General features: G+C 47.5%; 1 protein-coding gene across 6 annotated transcripts in view; it reads left to right on the top strand.

Annotated features, from left to right (window-relative positions):
• EPB41L4B (erythrocyte membrane protein band 4.1 like 4B) overlaps window positions 1-23,049 on the top strand; it is a gene marked incomplete at its 5' end in the record, with an annotated part of 131,091 nt that overhangs the window by 103,281 nt on the left and 4,761 nt on the right. For 2 of the 6 annotated variants that reach the window (XM_079112580.1, XM_079112585.1), the window contains 6 exons: window positions 509-576; window positions 2,317-2,415; window positions 7,806-7,983; window positions 9,769-9,846; window positions 16,216-16,332; window positions 18,394-18,462. In XM_079112580.1, coding sequence (XP_078968706.1) covers window positions 509-576; window positions 2,317-2,415; window positions 7,806-7,983; window positions 9,769-9,846; window positions 16,216-16,332; window positions 18,394-18,462 — 609 coding nt within the window. The remainder of the gene's footprint in view (window positions 1-508; window positions 577-2,316; window positions 2,416-7,805; window positions 7,984-9,768; window positions 9,847-16,215; window positions 16,333-18,393; window positions 18,463-23,049) is intronic. The other 4 variants (XM_079112583.1, XM_079112582.1, XM_079112581.1 and 1 more) reach the window with 3 other exon arrangements.

Raw genomic sequence — 23,049 nt, 5'->3', positions numbered from 1 at the left:
CTGTCATTCTTTGGGACTCACCAGAGGGAGGAAGACAAGGCTTCTGTCAAAATCAAATGATGTAATTCCTCCCAGGCTTGTTCCACTGATGTGAAAGAACAGATTCCAGATTCCTTTGTAAACTGTAAGGCCGTGTGAGCATACAGCTGATAATTATTCCTGATCTAAACTGTGAGGTGAGCCGGTTGTGGGTTTGACTTTTCCCACACCATCCCTTTCACAATCAAGCATGAGCTGACACATAGCAGGTGTTTAATAAAAGGGTGAATACAATAATTGATTGCATTTGAATAATTATGTCTTAATCCCCATCTAGGGGCATGACTCAAGAAAACACATTTTTGTTAACTTATGTAAATACCAGAACAAGGTTGCTATTGCCTGAATACATAATGAATCCCCTCTTTGGTCCACTTTCACATTTCTATAATCCTTAGAATGTAGGAAACTTGAAAACATTTTTGCATGCCAAGATATTCAGCTTTGACTAACCTGTTTTGTCTTACAGATTGGAAAAGAGGACTCAACATTTGTAAATATCAATAAGAAATCCAGTCTTCAGGACACTAATGTAAGGTCTGTTGCTTTTTATTCAAATGGGTAAACGATCCTCGGTGTAGTCAACATGATCTTCAAAACGTTGCTGACATGGGAATGAATAATTTTCATCCGAGAGGGAAAATGAAACTAAGAGAATGTGAACCTCAGAGACCCAGCTCAAACCACTGCCTAGTCTCAGATTTAATACTGCCATGTGCTATACCAAAAAAGAACTTAGAGACTTCAGTTGTCTCATAACACATACATATGACCTTGTCGTGTGCCTGTATGACTTGGGACCAGGTCAGTAGCAACCTATTGGTCATGGCAGCTTTATTACCAACCAGTTGTCTACTAACACGTGCAGGGGCTGCCTAAGGAAGTTTCTCCCAAAGGTGTCCAAGGATGACTGCATCCGTCTCTTGTTAAAGGCACAAACTCTTTGAGAGTCCAACTCCAGGACTTCCAGATACTGGGGAAAATCTTACACTTGATGCCCCATATAAAAGTTAACATTCCTTTTTATTGCCATATGATTTCCAACCTATGTTCTTGGTTAAGAGCTTTCACAGATATCAGCCATTCTACCCAAGCAGAGCTCTGAGCCCCGAGGAGGCTGAGACCTTCCAAGGGACCATGTTCAGCTTCCTCTGAGCTCCCAGTCTGAGGAAATCACTGACTTCAGTTCCTCATTTGCTCATTCCTGTATTTATTCAGCAAACATTTATTAGGCACCAGCCACATAATGATCACAAAATTAGGCATTGGAGAGAAGAGAACATGGAGGCCCAGAATGTTAATTGACTTGTTGTGGGTCCCTTGTAGTAGGCTGACTCAACTTGTTTAGATGCTCCTTTGGTGCTAGAAAGTCATTACTGACTTTATTCAGGCATGGTAGTGAATACCTGGAATCCCAGCAGCTCGGGAGGCTGAGGCAGGAGGATCACGAGTTCAAAGCCAGCCTCACCAAAAAGGAGGCACTAAGCAACTCAATGAGACCCTGTCTCTAAATAAAATACAAAGTAGGACTGGGGATGTGGCTCAGTGGTTGAGTGCCCCTGACTTGAATCCCCAGTAACCTTCCAGCCAAAAGAGAAAGTCATTACTAATTTCTAAAAAATGAGTTTAGTCATGGCCACTTCAAAAATAGTTAAAGCTTTTCCTTAAAATCATTGTTTTGAGTAGGGGCACATCGGTTGTCTGGCATAAGTGACAGAAGAAAGATGAAAGTCAAACTTAATTTTTAACATTCTCACATGTACATAGAATTAAAATGTTTAGAGTAAGCTCTGTTGGTCTTCTGATTAGACATCATTCACATAAAATATACCATGCTTCTTTATTTTCTTAAAATGTGTTCTGTGTTATGTTTAAAATACATAGCTACCAGATTAGTGGAAAGTAAAACTGAGTTTACTTCATCCATTTTACTGGCAAAATCTGGTAGTACAGATCTGGTAGTACAGTACAAAATCTGGTACAATGCTCAATATTGTGGGGTGACTTGGTGGGGCAGGGAAATTTTATTTGGTTCCCCAATTATATTTAGTTTCTCACTTGCTGTATTTTCTTCCTCATTATTTTTGTTTGTTTGTTTGTTTTGGATTTTCTATTTTTTAGTTACAATTATTAAATAAGTAGCTCAGAAAGGTAAAAAAATGTATTTCTTGACTATCAATGTTATCAAGGTATGAATTAACTGAGAAAGCAGTCTCACTAAAACAAGAGCATAAACATTTTTTATTGATGGTGCTCTCTTTTCCGGTACGTCTCTAGAAGTCCTATCCCTATACGTGTGGAAACTGCCCAGCCAGCTGTGGAAAAACCGGAAACCAAGCCTCCTCGAGTGAGGAAGTTGACAAGACAATATAGTTTGTGAGTTCTGAATTCCAAGTTTTTCAGTTGTAACCTCAGTGATGCTGAAAATTTGGTTATAAATGCTTCTTACCTCTTTAGATGATTCCCAGAGAGACAGCCGTTCTCCAAATTCTGTTTATTTCCAATGTAGGTCATAATGGGACCAGACCTTTCCTATGGAAAACATTACACATATCCTCATTATTGATTGCTGTTGTGGTGGGCTGGAGTCCTTAGCGGGCTCCTCTGTGCCAGAGTCTCTCACAAGGCTGTATTAAAGATGGCAGTGAGGGCTATGGTCTCATCCAAAGGCTCTTTCACTATTGCTATGACTCAAGGGCCAGGTTACCTACCAGGTTACCCTCAATTGTAGTCACCCAGGCTTTCTCTGATAGATAAAGAAGAGCCAGAGAGGGTGCTAGCAAGGCCAGGTTCACAGTGTTGTAACCTAATCACAGAAATGACAACCTATCACTTTGCCACATTCTGTTCATGAGAAGCAAGTCACTAGGTGCAACCCATACTCAAGAGGAGGCATTAGACGGTAGCAAGAATACCAGGGCAGGGATCACTGGAGGCCATGGCAGAAGCTGCCTCCCATGGCATTATAGTAAAATGGTAGCATGGTCTGTCAGCAGAGGCAAGGCTAAGCACTGAGCTCTGTGTGAGACCAGTGGAAGGAGCCACATTCCACCAGGGCTCAGCCAGTTCTTTTCAGCTGAGCTTAACGAAAGTCTCTTGGCTACAGTGTGCACTAGATTGTTCTAGGCATTGTCAAGGGAAGAGCAAAGTGTCTTCGGCAATTCCCATCCAAAGAGTCACAGTGCATTGGTGGCAAAGGCAGAGTGGGAAATAGTTACAATCCAAAAAGTGTTGTAGTTGATTAAGGTGGTGGTTGATTAGTCATAGTGGTGGTCACATTGATAGTTCCCTTTTCTTGACCTTGGCTATGGGCTGGGCACTGTGTCTGGGTCTGTAATTGGTCAGAGAGCTGCTGGCATATCTCCAGATGCAGCAGAACACATGAGGACTCGGGGCTGGAAAGGCTTCTTGCTGCTGGAGCCCTGGCCAGTTTACAGCCTTAAGTTCTTGGGAAATTTACTTTTGAGCTATTATTTCTGCATCTGTAGAATGGGTATGCTAATGTCTACCTCAGAAATTTTGTGGGGGTTAGCACAGGTAAAACCCCTAGTAAGGGGCCAGGCTGTGGATGTGCTCTCCTTTCTTTCTTTCTTGGAACCTGGAAACTTGTGAGAAAAAGTTCAAGTTTATGAGTCTCCAGAGTGTGAAGTTAGGACACAGAGGTGGCTCTAGATGCGATCCTCAAACACCTTAGTACTACCGCTTGCACCTTGTGGAAAGAGGAAGAGGCATGCTGCGGGGGGAGGGGATAGACGCACCCTACCTCATTAGCTTTAAAAGAAACTTCTGGACAATACAGGAGCACATTTCCTAGGAAAACCAAAATGAATAGGGTTCAAATAATTAACAGTCCTAATGATCTCTGGGGAACAAATTAAACCATGAAAATCTGCTTCCCCAAGGATAAGGCTGGTGGGATTTGCCTCTCCTTTCACATTTTGAAACTCAGAATACCGTGATCACCCATTTGGGATATGTAATCATGTTTGAAATAATGACTGACTTCTAGATGGCCTGGAAGGAAAGAAAATTTCACGCACTCACCAAATGCGCTCTTTGAAGAAAACCCTTTTCAAACCTGTAACTTAAAAGCATGTTTATTAAGCTGCCCCTTCCCAAATATTCTGTCTTGAAAAATCAAAGAATAGCAGCATTTCCCCATTAGTAGAAAATAGCAAATGTAATGGATGGGATTTTGCCAATGTTACATTTTCTTCCCTGAAATGGTTCTTACATCTTCGACAGTGGGTTACTGCTCATCTGTTTAACTCCTAGAAATGGATAAAGTTGATAGGCACATGATCAAGAAACACAGGTGGAAACCTCAGATTTCCTGTATGATCGTTTTTGTGTACGGACATGTGCACTATCTCAGTTTTTCTGGTTCTCAGGCCTGGGCTCTGTGTGTTCAGATGTTAGTTGCTTTACCAAGACCATCATAATATTCAGGTGCTCCGAAGGAGTTTTTAAGCCACAGCTTTTAAGGATGTAAACAAAAACCTCAGGCATGTTCTTTCCTGGAAACGTGACATAGAGAAGTGTGGCCATGTGTGCAGACAAAGGGGAGCAGAGGGGGCCCAGCAGAGCTCCAGGTAGGTGGAGTGTCATCTTGACATCCGTAGCTAGTAGGTTTAGACAATGGCTAGCAACGGGGGGTGCACAGCTACTCCGGAGACTGAGGCAGGAGGATCTCTTGAGCTCACAAGTTCCAGATCAGCCCTGAACTGGAAAGAAAATGGTGAGCTGTTTTACCTTTTTCCAAGACTATAACTTGGAAACACAGTGAAACAAAGTCTTTAAAAATTCAATAAATGGCACATGTAAGTTCAAAGAGAAAAGTAACCCATTCCCCAGAACCATGACATCAGAAATACCCAGTAGAGGGTGGGATGTAGCTCAGTGGTGGAGACCCTGCTTAGCATGGACCAGGCCCTGGGTTCTTTCCCAGCACCACAAAAAAAAAACAAACCAACAAACCACTGTTCACAGCAGATGATCGTTACTTTAGACTTGCTTCTATGCATATATTTTTAAAATAGAAAAAATAATTTCAAAGCAAAGCTCTACACACAAAATTGTACTTATTAAAATGTTATTTTGTGAATTTAACATGTGAATTTTACCTCAGCAGCTGAGATAAAATTACTGAATTTTAGATATGTTTCTTTGTCATAGATCTATGTTAAGACAAAAAATAATAAAAACCCATGAAAAAATCGGAACTTTTCAATTTTAGACAGTATTAGTTGACTTCCTGTTGTGAAAGATGAGTTATGTTTTTTTAAATGACTTTTTATGTAAAAAACAAATACTAAATATGCTTTTAAGGATACAATTCTTTTAAATAAAGTAAAAAAAAAAATAATTTACCCCAGTGTTCCATTGACTAGCCATGCTACCAAATTGTTTCAAATGAGGTAAATATTCTAACTCAACTCCTTCATGTACCTAGGCATGTGACTTTGAGTCCATGAAATCACATCTGATTCTCTGAAAAATTGGAAATTGTAATGCCAGGTTGTTGAGAAAATTTAATGGGCCCAGGCATGTGTAACTTACCAGACCTGTTTCATCTGTATGAGTGCAAGTATGGGATGTGTTATTAATTTTTTCACAAACTTGTTCAAACCTCATCTTAAATTCTCCTCATGAGTCTTTTCCACACACAGCCTGTTCTAAAAACCCCAGGGCCCATCCACGCTGCACCTGTGATCTGGTGCCCTGTTTCCCATGAGGTCACTGCCCAGGGTGCATCACGAGGGACCGTGCTCAGGCCTCCCTTGTGACCTCCAGCTAGGGATCTTTGATCTATACTCTTGAGCTCAGCTATCATTTTGAAGACTCCACCCCTGTGCCAGGATGGCTCCAGAGGGTGGCTCCAGTAGAGACAGTGTGCCAGGGGTCCCCAAGACCATCCTCAAGGATGGTGACTCACCAGAAGGACTCACAGAACTAAGAAAAGCAGTTATACGCGTGGCTACCATTTATTACAGTCAAGAAAGCTAATTAATATCAACAAAGAGAAAAAGCACAGAGGTGGAGTCCAAGAAAAACCAGGCAGGAGCTCCTACTGCCCTGTCTCCATGAAGTCACATGGGCAGGGATGCATTCACCCAGAAATAATGCGCAACAAAGTATAGGAGTATTACCAACCAGGGAAGCTCACTAGAGCAGTGAAAACCTTTGGGACTAGGGTTCTTATTGGGGGTCAGTCATATAAGCATGGAAAACCCACATGACTGACCTTAGCTGCTCAATCTCCAGACCACCCTGACCCCTGCCTCAGATCAGACTGATCTAGCATGGTCCTAAAACCTCAGGTGTACAAATCCAGGTGATTCACTATGTGACACATGGGTAGCATAAACTCTGACATGGCCCAAGGTGTTGGATACATAGACACTCTCACCAGGCAGGCTATCCCAATGGCCCAGAGGATGTTTCCCAGGAGCTGGTCAGTGCCAGGGGTACCTTTGGAATGCATATGGGGCTTGAGCATCTCAGGCCTTCTGAGTTAACTCTACTGCACAGGCAGCAAACTGGCAGGTTAGCCACTAGGAGACTTGTCTTCATTTCTGAAAATGAGAAGATACTGTCCATACTAAGAATGGGGAATTAATGGCACTGCTCCAGTGATGTGCCAGGATGACCAAGTCAGAGGGCGCTTCCAGTCTTGGCATATGCTTTGGGACAGTAACACTTCCTTCCAGATTCAAGCATGGAGATAAGCCACAGTGCCAGGCCAGACTTCCCCTCCATGGTGGTGGCTTCCTGTGAAGTCGTTTCTTCCCAGGTTACCTCCTCCCCACAGAGAGATTCGAAGACCAGAGTTACTTGACCTCCAAACAAACACTCCTCCCCTGTAACCAGCTTGTCACACCCAAGGGACAGTTTGCTGTTAGGCCACAACAGAGGCTATTATTCTTTGGCTCAGAGTAGTAGGCTCCTACCAGCCTTGCATACACCTGCCTAAGCGGCCCCTCTCCAAATAATATCCTTTGCTTTGGTGGTTCCTCAAAAAGCTGAGCAAAGCAGTAGCGTAGGACCCAGCGACCTATTCCTAGGTGAAAATCTAATCCAAAAGAATTACAAGCCAGGGTCAAGCAGATTTTTGCACACCCATGTTCACAGCAGCATCAGTCACAGAGCTAAAAAGTGGAAAGAACCTGTGTCCCTTGACAGACGAATGGACAAGAAAAGGCGGTACATCCACACAGTGGCGTGTTCCTCACCACAAAAGAGTGCCATTTTGATAAATGCGACAACATGACTGGGCCTTGAAAACACCATAGCAAATGTGACAAACTAGACCCAGAAGGACAGAGGTGGTTTGATTGTGCTTCCATTGTGCCTAGAGTAGACCAGTTCATTAGACAGACAAGGGAACAGATGCTTCCAGAGGCTGTAGGGAGGAGGCCACAGAGAGCTGTGTTTAGTAACAATATGGAGTTTCTCTTGGGGTAAGTGCAAAGGTTTGGAAGACAGGTAGTAGTGATGATTACACAATATTGTGTATGTATTTAATGCTACTGAGCTGTGCAGTTAAAAGGACTTCAATGATAATAGCACTTTATATGTATTTCAGCATAATTTTTAAAAGAAGTCCTGGCAAGTAACAGAAAATCCAGCTCAAATTTGTTTAGGTATAAAAAAAAAATGTCAGTTTCTTAGACTCTGTATGCTGGATGCGTGTTGGAGGAGCCCCCACCCCCGCCGCTGCGCAGCCTGTGTGTTATTGTAATGAGCAGAGCTTCATGTGCTTTTAGTAACCGCAGTGATGAAGACGACCTCCCTCCAGACCTGGCCGAGGCGGTGGGAACCACCACAGCCCCAGCCACAGACTCCACTACGGCGGCCACAGTACCACTGGTATCCCCCAAGCTCCAGAAAGTCAGCTCACCTCAGAAGTCAGAAGGCAAGAGCCAGCTGTCCCCAGGGGCCAAGGTATGGGAGAAGCACCAAGGAATAACTGCTGTGTGCTGGGCAAGTAGGGTCCTTTTAGTGAGTGACATTTGATATGTACACTTAAATTTTGCATGATCCTTTCTGTGTATTCAGATTTGAAAACAGCAAAACATGTTTTCATGTAGCCTGTCCCCAAAATATAAGCCATCCATTTGTGGGAGACATCTATGATATAAAGCCATGTACACTGTACTTTAAGAGCAATTTAAGGGATTCTTGGGGGCAATTTTGGTTTAGAATATCATTTTACATCAGCTATCACTCTACTGTAAAGACGGCAAGGGATATACACGCCTCCACACTCCATGATGGACAAGTTGGAGGAATAAAAACACTGTTATCTCCATCCCATTCCTCTTACAGGATAAGCCATGTTAATAATTTGAAAATAGGAGATACTACTCTTTATCAGGGTGAAATTCCAGGAAATTGCCAGAGATGGGAATGGACAGTGACAAAAACTTTACATGAGACATTTCTCTTGGTTTTCTCTGAGTGACCTCTAGCTGTGGTCTCTCTTTGGCATCAGTCCAAACACAGACAAACCTATTGCTGTCCAAGTGGATGCTGAGTCAAAGGTTGCCTTGGTCCATGCACCTGCATGAGGAAAGGTATGCACGCAGGACAGGTGTCCTGAAGGCAAGACCAGAGCTCCAATCTGTTCTCAGGTGCTCCATTCACAGACCTGTGACTGTTCAAGCCTCAGTTCCTCCTCCTAAGATGAGAAGGTGGTCTTCTTGGTCCAGCCCAGGGGCTAGCATCAGGTCCTCTTAACTGGATGCCTGAGGCTTCTGCAGTTTCCAGGGTCACAATTCCTGGCAATATCTACATAGCAATAGTCCAAGCCCATATCCTGCATGACCAAGGCTGGTCTTTCCCTGGTCCCTTCGCCAGGAGTCTGGAACAAACATAGGAATGTGCGTAGCCCTCTTAACCAGTGACCGGCTGACACTGAGGTTCTCTGCATTTCTGCAGATCACCTCCTGGAATCTTAAGCTGGGTTTCTCTCTGCTGTAGGGAGTCCTCTTACGATTTTGTCTCAAGTGTGGACACAAGCTCTCAGCACAGATCCTCCAGCTGCTTAAACCCAGGCCGAAATATTTACAAACAGAAGGGAGTGGGCTGGCCAGGCAGGGAAAGCAAGCGACATCCTTCCAAAGGCCGCAGGGCTCCCTCTCCTGGCCATCTCTTCCCTTAGGGCCCTGCTGGTGTCAAGTTGATGGCTCCTTGTTTTTCCTCCCCTCCAAAGGGCCTCAAAACCACCCATGCAGCAAAGACCCCAGAGCAGGAGGACAAAATGTTTTCCAAAACCAAGGAGCATGATCTTCAGAGGTGCCGCCCACACGCCATGAGCATCTTCCCCTTTTTTTGTGCAGATCAGTTTAGCTCCTAAAGGCCAATTGATCCTCCCCCGGCAGGACGGACTGCTCTCTGGGTACACATTCAAAGGACTCTTTAAAGCCTTTCCCCAAAAGACCTATCAAAGAACACTCAGAAAACTTAAGAAAAGTTGTTTTCAGGTCTAAAAAGGACAGTTTCTCCACACCATGCCCTACTTCTATCCAGAAAGATTCCAGGAAAAAGAAAAAGTTGGGGTTCAGTCTCCACACTTGGTACACTGTTGAGCAAGGGAGATGTGGGGGATGGGCATCCTGATGAGCTCAGCGTTAGGAAGTGGTAGAGGAGGGGTGGGAAGCTCCATCTGTCTGGTGCGTTTGCTGTCGATCCAGAAGCGTCGCTAATGGGATGTCTTTGCCTTCGCAGAGCCCCTCGGACCGCGGAGGGACCTTTACCTTGGAGCCGGGAGATCTCCTGATGGATTTCACAGAAGCCACTCCTCTGGTAAACTTCCCATTTTGCTAAAACCTGAAAAGCCACCGCCCCTAGCAACATCTTGGCAGAGGTCCGGGTGGAGAGTGGGCACTGCTACCGGGAGGGCTGTTCTTCTGAGGCACAGGGAGCACCTCCTGGGGTGGGGGTTCAGGCACCTTGGGTCCCGCGCCTCTCAGCCCTGGAGGAAGGGCTGCTTCTCCTCTGGAGTGGGGTCCCCGCCCTCGCCTGTCTGCTGCTCATAGGGCTTCTCCGTGCTTGGGTCTTGGCTTTGTGGCTTCCTGGGCTGCGCCCTGCATGCCCACCCGTCTCTTGCTTTTGCTTCCACCAATCTGTCTGGTCTAAAACAGTGACTCAAGGCTGTACCCTGGCTTTCCAGGCCCCTTGTGCCTCTGACTATCATCCATCTTCTGCATACAGGTCTCCCTTTAGGGGTAGTGGCCCTTGTGGGATTCTTGCAGGTGAGAAACCCTTTTTAGAGGACAGAGCACTGAACCAGAAGTCACACAGCCAAGTCCTGTCTGCAGTCTCTGCTCCCCTTTTTAAGAGCCTTGACATTGATAATCACTGCTCCATTTTCTGTAAGATAAAGGATGCCATCGTCTGTCACAGGAGAACTATAAGAGTTTTATGAGAGCGTATGTGCATGTAGGTGTGTCCTATGAGAACAGAAAGTGCCACAAAGACGTGCAAGGTATTATTACAGGAAAACTTGGATATACCTTTGGCTGGGCTCAGTGTGGTACCCAAGTGTACTTGAGCATAAATCACAGTCCACTTTGTGCTAAGTCAGCACTTTGGGCTGTGAACCAAGTCAGAACCTCTCTCCTGAGGGTTTGCTGCGTGTCTGGCCATGTGCTGGGCTGTGGGGGTGGAGAGGACAGCTAGAGGCTGGAGGGGATATTGGGTTGATAAAGGCCATGTGCTACAGGAGAAGATGCTCAGAAGAGAAAGAAGTGGGAGGCATTTAGGGCCCACTTGCTGGAGGAGGAGTGAGGTATTAGGGAAAGATTTCTGGAAGTCTTTTGAGAGAGGACACGGGGGACACAGCACTGTCCAGGCAAGGGGGTTCCCACCTCTGCTGACCAGCTGGCATAAAGAAACCATGGACACAGTTGCACATCTCATCTGGAGGGTTGGTGCAGTCTGAGAGCTTCAAGCCAGCACCTTTGGATAAACACCTGAGAAGTGACAGTGGGTGACCCCTGCTCTGGGAGCCTTCTGAGTTACGCCTGTCCTGTGTTGAAGTCAAAGTTGCAGAATTATTCACAGCCTCCTTGTTAGACAGGTTGCCCAGACTGTTCACAGGTGGGAGGGGGCCCTTCCCCCTGCCTTTCAGAGGTGGAAACCCAGAAAGCGGAGGCCCTTTCCGCACCACTTCATCATCCTTTGCCCCCTTATGAACGGCCACTTCTGTGGGACCTAATATTTAACCCTGCCTGGGCGCAATGGGGAACGGGAGGCTCATGGAGTTTAGAGTATGAATAGGAGTTTTCCTGGTGAAGAAAATGAACCAAGACATTCTGTGTAGCAAATAAAGCATGACCAAAGTACTGAGAATTCAGTAAAGGGTCTGGTGGATCTCAGAGCTAGGGGCAGTTCATAAAAATAATACATAGTGGGTTTTCCAGGAGTGGTAGGATTTCTTTGGAGACTTGTACTGGGAATCTGGCTAGTAATTTAATGTCTTGTGGAATTATATTATCTGTTTTTGTTTGGATGTTACAGACTGAGATGAGGAAGAAAGCAGGGACTCAGAGATCTGCTGACCCAAAGCCAGTGACAGTCCCACCTCTGCTCACACCCCCTCAGCACTAGGAAGCTCAGTCCTCTCCCTGGGAAACCCTGCCTGCATGTTGGGCAGCTCTGACTAAACTCCTAAATAGGGTTCAGTGTGCTGCACTGCCTGGGCCTGGACGGGGGATGTCCTTGTACCACACTGAGACACAGCTGCCCACTGAAGTTTGCGTAAATATGTGTGCTCCGGCTGGGTACCCTTCATCTCAGGGCATGAGCAGCCCTTGGAGAGAAGGCCTCCCGGTACCTGGCATGTTGGCAAGAGCCCACTCTGTCATGGGCTTTCCTTGGTACCCTTCTCCGACTGCACCTGGCTCTGAATGAATCCTGTTCCCGTGAGTGTCAGCGGATCCTAGAGAGGAGGAGGGGACTTGGGCAATCTGCTACTCCCTTTGGCTGGTCCCCCTCTCTCCATTCCCTTCCTCACAGCATCTCAACAGCCCTCTGGCCTCACCGAGGAGACTGGGGCTGGAGGCTTGATCCCACTCGGGGATCACAGGCACCAGTGCGTCCGTAGCCACGTTCACCTCTGCAGGTCAGCATCCTGCACCTGCTGGGGGAGGTTGCAGAGGGGCGTCTGAATGCACCACAGGAAGGCGCTGGGACAGAGGGAAGTGGCCTGTGCCTAACCAGCAGCCAGGACTTCCTCGTGCTCTGTCATCTGTCATCTGTCAGTGGGAGTGGTGCCTCGGGGCCATCTCGTCCCATTCCTCCTCTACAGATGGGGAAGTCAAGGCCCAGAGAAGGCCAGACACTTGTATCAGATCACCCAGCGGGCCTGTGTCAGGGTCAGGACTGGAACGCAGGCCCTGAACTTCGGTTCTAGCACTTTTTCCAGTCGCAGATGGTCTGAGTCAGGAAGTGTCTCTTTCTCCATTATCCAGCCAGATGCCCTGGCCTCCGCCCTGCTCTCCACAGTCCAGGCTTTGGGGAAGTTCTGGGACCATCTCCAAGCTGTCAACCCAGGTTTGGTCCCCAGAGTTGCTAAGTGGGGTGTGGGGATGGGAGGTGCTCAGAACCTTGGTCTGAGAGACTCAGCCTGGAAGAGGTGTGGTTCCTGGGCTGCCAGCTTTGTGCCCTTGGCCTCTGGCCTTATCTCTGGGTCTTCCTTCAGCATTTCCTTGGGAAGGGGAGCAGCACTTTATGGGGGCAAGAGTGTCAAAACTTCCCAGGTGACACCCATCCCACGTGAATACTTTCCTGGGAAGTCACCTCCCAAGCTCTAGCCTCCTCCTTCCTCCAGCTGAGATTCCTGAAGTTCTCATAATCCTTGAGCCAGCATTGGAAGGATAGGGAACTGGAGAAATTGGAATACTACCAAATGTTCCTGCCTTTATTCAGGAACGTTCCACCCGGGGCACCTGGAATCAGGTCTCATCTCTTTGGAGTGGTTTTTAAGGAAGCCCAGTCCAAAGAGGCAAGAGTAACAAAAAGACCTGATCTTGAACCGGCATCTCTCAAAACACATTCGAGAAGATCAGATGAACACCCCTGCACCACACGGCGAAGGCTTTACCTCCTCCTTCATCTGTGGCCTCCTGTACTGCTCCAAGGGCTTGGGTTCTCAAACTCTCCACAGAAATGCTCCTTCCAGCTTCACTCTTAAAGCATTTCCCCCTCCTTTCCCCAAACCTCTTTCTAATCATCGAGTCTTGTATTATGTAGCTCAGTTTAACCATCAGAAGCCAGACAGCCTTTGTAGCCTGATGCCTGCCGTCCCCAGTTCCTGCATCAGAATTCATGATCACGTAGAGTTCCTGTCTGGGACAGAGGGTGGCAAGGAAGAGGGCCAGTGACAGGACCTCTCACTGGCGTTCTCTTGGGAAGTGAGAGAGCACTGCAGGGGGTGTTGGTGGCACTGAGGAGGTGAACTGATGAGCTTTCACAGCTTGACTCTGGGAATGCAGAGCCCACCCCTGCTCCCGGTATGCAGACCATGCACCCCTATGCTGCTGTGTTCCATTATCTCTTGGATCTCCGCACTTTGTACACCACTCACTTGACTATGGAGCAGAGCCGGTTAGAACCCAGTGCCTTCTGGCACATGGCATGGTAGTGAAGAGTACGAGTGTTAGGGAGGACATTGGCCTGGCCAAGGGAGGCTATGAAGGGCCCAGAGACAGCCCTGGGTTGGGGGTCAGAAGTGGATTCCCATCTGGCTCAACAGCTCAGTGTTTATTTTGAACATCATTCTTCTAGGAGGGCCAAAGTTTGATCTCCAGCCAAATCAGGGTGCCCCTCTGCAGCTCTGTGGGTTATCTGTGCTCACCAGGGCACAGGGAAGGGGAAAGAAATCAATTATTCCACAGTGTCAGCCTTTAGGGATACATGTAGGACACTCTGCTTCCTTTGTTACCCTTTTGGGTCAGCAGTGATCACTGTCCTGCTGGGAGGTGTGAATTCCTACCTACTGGGTGCCATGCTGTCCTGGGGCCATGCTGTCCTGGGGCCTAAGCAGCTCTCCCTGAGAGCCAGTCCTTGATGCTCTTTAATCCCTGTTTGCAGCCTCAGCCATGGAGAGGGGCCCAGGGCTGTTGGCTCAAGACTTACCAGGGTCTCCCCTTTTCTCTTTGCTTGACTCTTCTCCTCTCTTCAAACCAGCAGTCTCTTTTCTCATCTAGATGATGAAGAAACTCATTTTCATCATCATCAATCCGTGCCAAGAATCTTTCTGTGCCCCCAGAATGAGATTTTGAAACTCAAAAGTCAAGCAGTTACAGAAGAAGGTAGCAGCCTGCATATGGGAAAGCCCCAAGGAGGAGAGGACATACTTGGGTGGGGGAATAAAATGGTATTTCAAGATAGTATCTGCTTACATGCATTATCTTATTTCCTTCCCATTTACTAAGAGCCAAGGGTGTGGAGTTAGTAAGAGTCCAGGGATGCTCTTTTGTTGAAATCCATTCAGGTGCATATTTAGAAAGGTCAGAAATGCTTATGTAATGATCAACATTTACGACGAAAGCAAAGCCTTAAGTCATTCATTTTAATCTTCAGATTAAACACATTTTGGCCTCTAGGAAACATGGCCATGTTTCTCGGTCTCTTATGCCAACTTTTATTTTCTTCAGAAAATATACACTGAATTGCTGCTGATGTCAGCAGAGGCAGAATGTCACCTGAGGGCCCCTGCTGCAGCTGGTTCTGGCTGAAGCATCAGTGCACTGGGGCAGCGGTAGGAACTGACCCAGGAGGGCAGCCAGGAGCCAGCTTCCCGCAGGCCTCCAACACCATCTGATGGCAGGTGGGATTTATCCTGAGGAACAGAGAAAAGGGGGGGAGGGTTTCAGTAGGCTGGTCAAACTTAAGGACAGTTACCTACAATGGATTCACTTATTACTGCAGAAAGGATTTAGAAACAATCAAAAAGAGAATCTAGAACCCAGATTCAGACACTGCAAATGCAATTTATGCATCTCCCATATGTGGAGAGTAGAAGAAATCTGCTGTGAAGAGCACTGAGGGACTGTGGTTGTAAAAGCCCTTTGGGAATTGTCCAGCACTGCACCATTGTCAAAGGGACAGAGTTAGATCAATTTGGAGAAAGAAAAGAGGCCTACAATTTTCTTGATTAGTTTTCAATGAAACTTGTCCAGAGGCTGTCTTTTATTCCTCATGGTGGGATGACACCAACTATTTCAGGAACCTCTCTTGAGCTCAACATGTGTGTATTTACCCTCTGGAGCAAATGGTCCCTCCCTGAAACCCAGAGTAACCCTGTCAGCAACCCCCCTCCCCTACAGTGGGCAGCATCTCTTCTCCGTTCTCATCCTCACCGATACGAGCTGTTGGATCTCGGCTGGCGCATGGCTATCCTCAGGGCCAGGGTGGGGAAGTTGGCATTCCAAAGGGCGTGGCACTTTTCTCACAGTGCTTGGTGTATTCCAGCTAAGCAGCAAGTATCAGTGCCAGTATGAACACCAAGGCCTGGGCACCTGGGTGAGGGAGGTGGGTTGAGGTCAGCTGTTTTCCAAACCCAGAGCCATGACAGGTGGAATCCCAAAGTCGGTGTTCCTCTCCGGGCGTGCCTCCTTCCCCGTGCTCCCTGCTGGACATCTACCTACGCACCACAGCACCTGCCCTTCTTTAGCAGAAACCTGGGGGCGGGTGGGGGCAGGCATGGAAGGCAAATGCTCTCAAGCGTGTGACCAGTCTGCATATGGCTCCCATGGCTGGCATTGCTAATTCATGGTGGCTCTCTGACCTGCTCTGGGCAGTGCTTCAAAACCCTATGGTGTGCCAGGGTGCAGCTACCAGTCCTGTGTGTTGGCACAGGTGACGGCTCCTCCCTGCCAGCCCTGGGAAGGGGGTTCTGGAGTGTCAGGGCTCACATAGTGGAGAAGAGAGGTGAGGGCCAGAGAGGAGGAGAGAGGCTAGGAGAGGAGGGTGGCGGGTGGGACCCTCGTGAGCTGGCCAGAGGCTGGAAGGAAGCTGCAGGCAAAGCTGGCTTGAGAATAGTCTGGATTTGCCAGATCTGTCTTGCACTGTGCTATCTCTCTCTCCTTTCCCCTCCCTTATCTCCTCTCTCTCCTCCCTATCTCACCACCTCCTCCTCCTCCCGTTCTCTCCTCTCCTCGTGAGCAGGCAGAGCCCGCCAGCAACCCCCACTGTGCCCACTCCCGCTGCTCTCCTCCACTCTCTCTCCCCATGAAGGAAGAGACCACTGGAGTTTGCATGTACCCTCCAATCAAAACGAGGCTGGTAGGTACACCGGCAGGGAGAGGGGCCTGCCAGCGCAGGCGAGGCGGCGTCTGGACGGGTGTGCAGCAGCGCCAGACCTCAGAGGGCTGGCTGGCAGGTGCTCTCGCCCAGGATGGATGGGGAGTGTGGAATCCAGCCGGCCCTGGTCAAACTGGGGCTCAGCTGTGGTCCCACCCCTGTAGTCATGGCTCCCAAGAACTAGGAAGAGTTTGTTTTCCTAGAATTTTGATGAGCATCCTTGGCTTTTTCAAGGGGGGAATATAAGTTCTGGTACCTACTCACCAGATAGAGAAAGTGTCATTTCAGTTGAAAATTAAAAAAAAATAAATAAAATTAAACACGTCTTCTCTTGCTGTTTATCAAGATAGTGACATAAGAGCAGAGCGACCTAACAGTTTATAAGGAATCACCCTTAATCCTACCCTAGCATGGTTTTTTTGTCTTTTCATGTTTCCTTCTATGTGACCATATTCATTCATAATTTCAGATATTAAATCATAGTAGCCTATCATCATCTGTTTCTCTCTTTTCACTTAATACTGTGTCATTTCTCTCTGGTTCTTGTTGCCACATTGCATGTGACTATATTTCATCCAGTGAATGGCCCCCATTTGCCTAACCAATCCTCCACTGTGGGACACGGGCTTTGGTCCCAGTTTGTCACTGTTCAAGGGAACATGCACGTAGCTTTTAGTATCAGGCTAGACCCTGCTGGGTGACACTGTGTGACCGTGGCTTTTGCCCCCTTGTGAAGTGGCTGGACCAATTGGCAGTACCATCAGTAGACAGTGAATTTCTTCTGCCACAGCGTGAGCAACACGTGTGTAACTGCTGGGGTCTAGTGTTGTCATTCACAGCAGGAATAAAACCTCTTTGAGGTTGCTGACTCTCACATTTCTTTAATAGCAATAAGAAAGTTCTTTCCCCTCTATTTAATGATGGTCTGTACGCTTGTCTGCAGCCTCTTCTCCTGTGACATTGGTCCCAGAGCACCTTGTTGACCTGTCAGGGTGGCGAGGAGAATGTACCATGAGGCTTCACCCTGAGAGTCCTTCCGGTGTGGGGCCCATTCTAGGAATTTGGAGATATTGATCTGGGGGGAGGGGAGCAGGGTTGGGCTACACATCTTGGTGCACATTGTAAAGACACCATGGTCCCCATATTGGTTGAGACCTACCCTGTTTGTTCAGAAAACCTCACCCAATTTGGGTCTTAATGTGCTCTTGTTCATCCCTGTCTTATCTCATTAGCAGTACAGGAGCCCCAGGTGCCAACCCAGGGTTCATGGGCAAGACACATGCCTGTGAGACACAAGGCTGCTGCCACTGGGCAGAGAGTGCTAGGTGTCTTGGCAGCAGCCCTCTGCATGCAGGTGGCACAGGGTGCACACACTGTGCAGGTGGCTTCTGAGCCCCTGGATTGCAGACAAAGCTAGGGCCAGAGCCGCCAGGCGCTGGACCTGCTGGTATACTGGTTTGAATAGCAAGCCCTACCATTCCCCAAGGCCTCCAGGAAGCCAAAGACAAAAGAAACGGAAGCCAAGGGTGTTTTGGGCTACCACTCAGCCTGCTGGGGGCGTCCAGCCTCTTTCAGATCAGTTTGGTGCTGCAGTGACCCCAAGCATTAGGGTACATTCTGCCTTAATTAACCCAGACTCTTATACCTTGCCCACAGTGATAGACTGTCCCTGATGTGACCTTCCAGCAGCCTCTTGCCATTCCCCACGGCTTTGGAGAAGCCCTCAGAAGCCACTCTGGGCAGCTACAGCTGCCTTATTATCCACCCTGAATGTGGCCTTTTGTGGATCAAGCCTGGGATTCCACATGCCTGCAAGGCCCAGGCCGACCTTGGGGAGGGGAACCACAAAGGACGCCCCATCCTCTTCCCTGCCAGGCACAGCCCCGTGGTCCAATAGCAGGTAGACGTGACCACCAGCCCGCATTGAGGGACCAGGGCCCCATGGAGGTCCCTGCACCCTTCCGTTTGGGTGTGCTGCCAAAGATTTCAAAACTTTGTTTTCTCAGATGAAGGTAACCCCTCTTGTCTTTCTCTTTTTTGAAGATAAAAACATTCCCGGCTGATACGGTGAGCCCGTTTCCTGATCCTTTTAGCACTGCGCCACAGTTTACCGTAAGTAGATCCAGAGGGCAGATCTGCCTTTTAAAATGCTGTTCCCACATGGTGTGCTTTTCTGTGGGATGCTGGACGGCAGAATGGACTGTTCAACTCAGGTTGGGAAGGAGCTGGGATTTGGGGTCTGCCTGTTTTATTTTATTGAGTCAATGTTCACATAAAATTAACTTACTTAAACTGACAATTTGGTAGCACTTAGTACATTCACAATGTTGTGAAATGACTACCTCTGTCTAGTTCTAAGACATTGTTATCACCCCAAAGAAAACCCCATACCTGATGAGTAGCACTCTATCTTTTTCCATTGACCCCCAGCTCTTGGCAACCAGCCTTCTACTCTGTGGATTTACCTAGTCTGGATACTTTCTACAAATGGAGTCATACAACCTGGGGCCCTTGGTGCTGTCTTCACGTAGTATCACCTTTGTGAGGTTCACACATGTTGGAGCCTGTATTAGCACTTCACTTCTTTTTCATGGTGGAGTAATATTCCCCTGTGTGGATACACTGCAGTTTGGTGATCTGTTCATCATTGGAGGAGATTTGGGCTGTGAATGGTGCTGCTGTGAACATCTACATATATATGCTCTTTTGAACTCCTGTTTCCAACTTCAGGTGATTGGATCCAAATCTGAGCATGCTGTGATCTTAGGCTAGTGATTTTTACCTCTCTGAGCACCAGCCTCTACTTTAAATAAGTGGAAATGGTAATGAGAATGTCCTTCTCTCCCCCTTCTTCTCACTCTCTTCTCTTCCAAGGAATCAGTTAGCAATTCCTACTGACTGTATGATTCTTCAGACTTCAGTCCTAAGTGGAGGATCTATGAGGTGGCCTGGGGTGGCCCTAAGTGTAATCTCATGAGCCAGGTGATGGTCACTACCCAAGGTGGCTTCAATCCCATGGGCATGGAGGGAGGGAGCTGATTCAGGTTTCAGAAGATGAGCAGAGCAGGAAGGTGTCAGCAGTCCAGGCAGGGAAAAGAAGAGGCTCCTAGAACAGTCCATTTCTGGGGTCATGAACTGCTTCCAACTCCTGCCTCTTAATGGGCAAACAGGGCCGCAGGGCCGTGCCAGGATGTTAGCTGCACTGCCCTGACCCCCTTCCAGCCTCACTGTAGTTTTGCTGGACACAGCTCCCCGGCTGGAAGCTCCGCTCCTTTTGCCTCTGTTGGCCGTGGTGGGGCAGTCTGGCCTCCTGCCCAGCCTTGGCATTACTGTGAGACACTCGGAGAAGCCCTTCCTGAAAGCTGGGGGCCAGGACGAAGCAGGAAGCCAGTGTCAGAAATCACGCTGGGACTTTCAGGAACTGGGCAGGAGTGGCTGGAAGGCAGCTGAAGCAGGCAGGGCGCAGCATGGGCCAGAGCCCAGGGTGGGGGCATCGTGCATTCAGGGGTTTGAAAAGAAGACCAGAGGGACTGAATGGCAGAACCCAAGGGGTCTGAGGTGTGAGAGGAGGAAGGGGACATAGGCAGGGAGAAACGTGATAGGGACAAAGTCATGCTTGACTGTACAGACCGCAGGAGGGATTCGATCCTTACCTTAAGAGCAGTGGAAGGCTTCAAAGGACTCTAAGCAGGGTGGTGGCAGACAGCTGCTTTCGGAAGGGATTCCTGTGATCACAGTAGGAGAACATTTGGGTCCAGACAGTGGATCTAGAACAATTGTCTAGAATCCAGGACAGTGGCTTAAGGGAAAGAGGGCAGAGAGCTTAACCCAGCACTGTTTTGATTGGAGAGGTGGAGAGAAGTGCAGAGATGGAGGAAATAAGTAGGAGGTTGGTAAGATATTGGACGGGATGGTGGAGAGAGAGTCACAAATGGTGCTCAGATTTCTGACTTGCAGAATGCAGTGGGTCCTTAAGCAAACCTGAGGGAAGACAAAATTGGGGGAGATAATGAGTTTGCCTTTGGCCATGATGTATTTGCCTTTGAAAGACCTGCTGGAAACAGGAAACAGGCTGTAGGATATCTAAGTGAGTAACTCAGCAGAGGGGACTAGATGGGAGGTAATGATTAGAATTTCTGATAGATGGTGGGTAACGTTAGCCAAACTCATGGCATTAGCTGATCAGTTTCTGCTTTGTTCTGGGCCCATTAACTGAATAGACAGTCTGCTGGTCCATCAAGGATGAGGCTTGATGTTGGTCCATCAAGGATGAGGGCCCCTGACGGGCTTCAATTTCTGTCCTCTTCCTACGCTGGGTCGGTCCTTCTGTTATTTCCTTTGTTCACCTGAAAGTTCATTCACTGGCTGGGGTTGAATGCCTGCCTAAAATGCACAAAGTTATGGGTTCGATCCTAAGAAGAAGGAGGAGGAGGAAGAAGGAAGTCAGGGATAGTGGTATACCCTGTATCCCAGCAACTCAGGAGGCTGTGGCAAGAGGATAGCAAGTTCAATACCAACCTGAACAACTTAGTGAGACCCTGTCTCAAAATAAAAAATAAAAAAGGGCTGGGGATGTAGCTCCATGATAGAGTACCTCTGGAAGAAGTCCCCAGTACTTCTTCCCCAGAATAAGAAGAAAGTGCTTTCATTTATTTCCTCATTTAACAAGTATTAAAAGAGTTTTTAAAAGATAGGTACTTAGGATTGAGATTGAATTAGTAATTTTTACTGCTTCTTTAATGACTTTTTTTTTTTTTTTTCTTTTTTGGTACTGGGGATTGAACCCAGGGGCATTTTACCACTGAGCCACATCCCAGCCCTTTTTATTTTCTATTTTGAATCAGGGTCTTAAATCAGTTGCTTAAAGCCTTGCTTAGTTGCTGAGGTTGGACCTGAACTTGTGATCCTACTGCCTCAGTCTCCCGAGTTGCTGGGATTATAGGTGTGTGCCACCTGGCCGGCTCTTCCAGGACCTTCTTGAGATTTCCCCTCACCCCTGCCCACGGTGAATGCACAGCACTGAAGGAGACGGAGACCGCTTGCACAGATTGTAGTCATGCCGAAGCCCCAGCCCTCTTCCGCACCTCTGCCTCCGCACCATCAGTGCAGATGTCCCTCAGCCATAGCATCAGAAGCCCAACCCCCACCCAAGCAACTTCCTACCCCAGCTGCTGGATCAGGGGGCATAGGCTAACCCTGTGTGTGCTTCCAAACAACTCAGGGAATTTCCTACTCAGGCTGCACGTCTGCCCTGGGTAGACTAAGGAATCTGCTCTCTGGTGCTCTTTCTGGGGATCTCTTTCTGGGGACCCAGGCTAATGAAGCAGTTGCCTGACAGGTGGAACGTTTCTAATCACAGTGGCAGAGGAGAAAGATTTTCAGGATAGCAGTATGTGAAAAAAGAAAGAGAAGCCGGAGGAGGAATCAACCACCCACTGGCTCTTGAGTCTTTCAACAGATAGGGAACACAGCACCAGCCCAAAGCAGAGGATATGGTCACAGCTAACTTCAGGGGGGCAGTGCAGTCCTACCATGTGCCTAGAAGCTGGTGAGCCCAGGTGAGCTGATGAGCAGCTCAAATGACTGCTCCAGCCCCATATCTGGGCAAGCTCTCTGTGGCTCGGCAAGCCCCCACCCTCAAAGATAAACCTTCTCCCCACTGCCCAACTCAGATGTCCTTACAGAACTTAACTCTGCGTGATATTTTCAGTGGTCTCCATGGATGCCTGGGAGGAACAACAGGCCTTCCGTATAATCCCTAAGAAGGTAATTGCCCACTTGATGATCAGAGCCTCTTCTTTTGGAGAAAGTAACTTTCTCCAAGTTCAGGGTCAAGATCTAGCATAAAAAGTCAAGTTATAAAATACACAGCTGACCAGGCGTGGTGGTGCACACCTGTAATCCCTGCAGTTCAGGAGGCTGAGGCAGGAGGATCAAGAGTTCAAAGCCAGCCTCAGCAGCTTAGCAAGACCCTGTCTCAAAATAAAACATAAAATGGACTGGGAATGTGACTCAGTGGTTAAGCACCCCTGGGTTCAATCCTAGGCACCACAAAAGATAAATAAATGAACTACATACCTCGGTGGTATTATTCAAAGGGTGTAAAAACAAACCAAAACTATGTATAGGAGAAACTACTGTGAGAAAATACTGATGACGGCAGTAAGGGATTAGGGAATTTCTTCATTTATCCACTTTTACATAGATCCTCTAAGCTTTCTATGTAGAAGTAATAAGCATATTTTACTTTGTAATAAAAGCGACATAAAATTTTTATTGTTGGACTTCATCCGCAGACATTCAGATTCCAATGGCTTGAGTAGGGCCTGAGCATTTTTTTTTTCCCTCCAATTTTCAAGATAATGTTGATGCTGTTAGCCTGGGGATCATACTTTGGATCCCCCAAATGTGGGCTAAATTGGTGAAAAACATCAGTTATAGAGTTAGCAAACCCTCTTTCTGAATACTGCTATTAATGTTTACTTCCTGTATGACTTTGGAGAGAAGACTTAACTTATCTGAGCTTTTCAAGTTCCTTTTCCATAAAATCAATTCTAAGGTGTACACTTTTTATTTATTTTTTTAACCTCTTTACATCTTTGAAATCAGAATGTTTACTACAGGGTACAACATGACAAAATTTGAATGCCACATTTTTCTTTCTGTGTGGTACACACTAAAATGATGTGTCTTATAACT

Source organism: Sciurus vulgaris, assembly GCF_902686455.1.
Source record: "Sciurus vulgaris genome assembly, chromosome: 15".
Lineage (NCBI taxonomy): Eukaryota > Metazoa > Chordata > Mammalia > Rodentia > Sciuridae > Sciurus > Sciurus vulgaris.
This window is presented reverse-complemented; position numbering and strand designations above follow the sequence as displayed.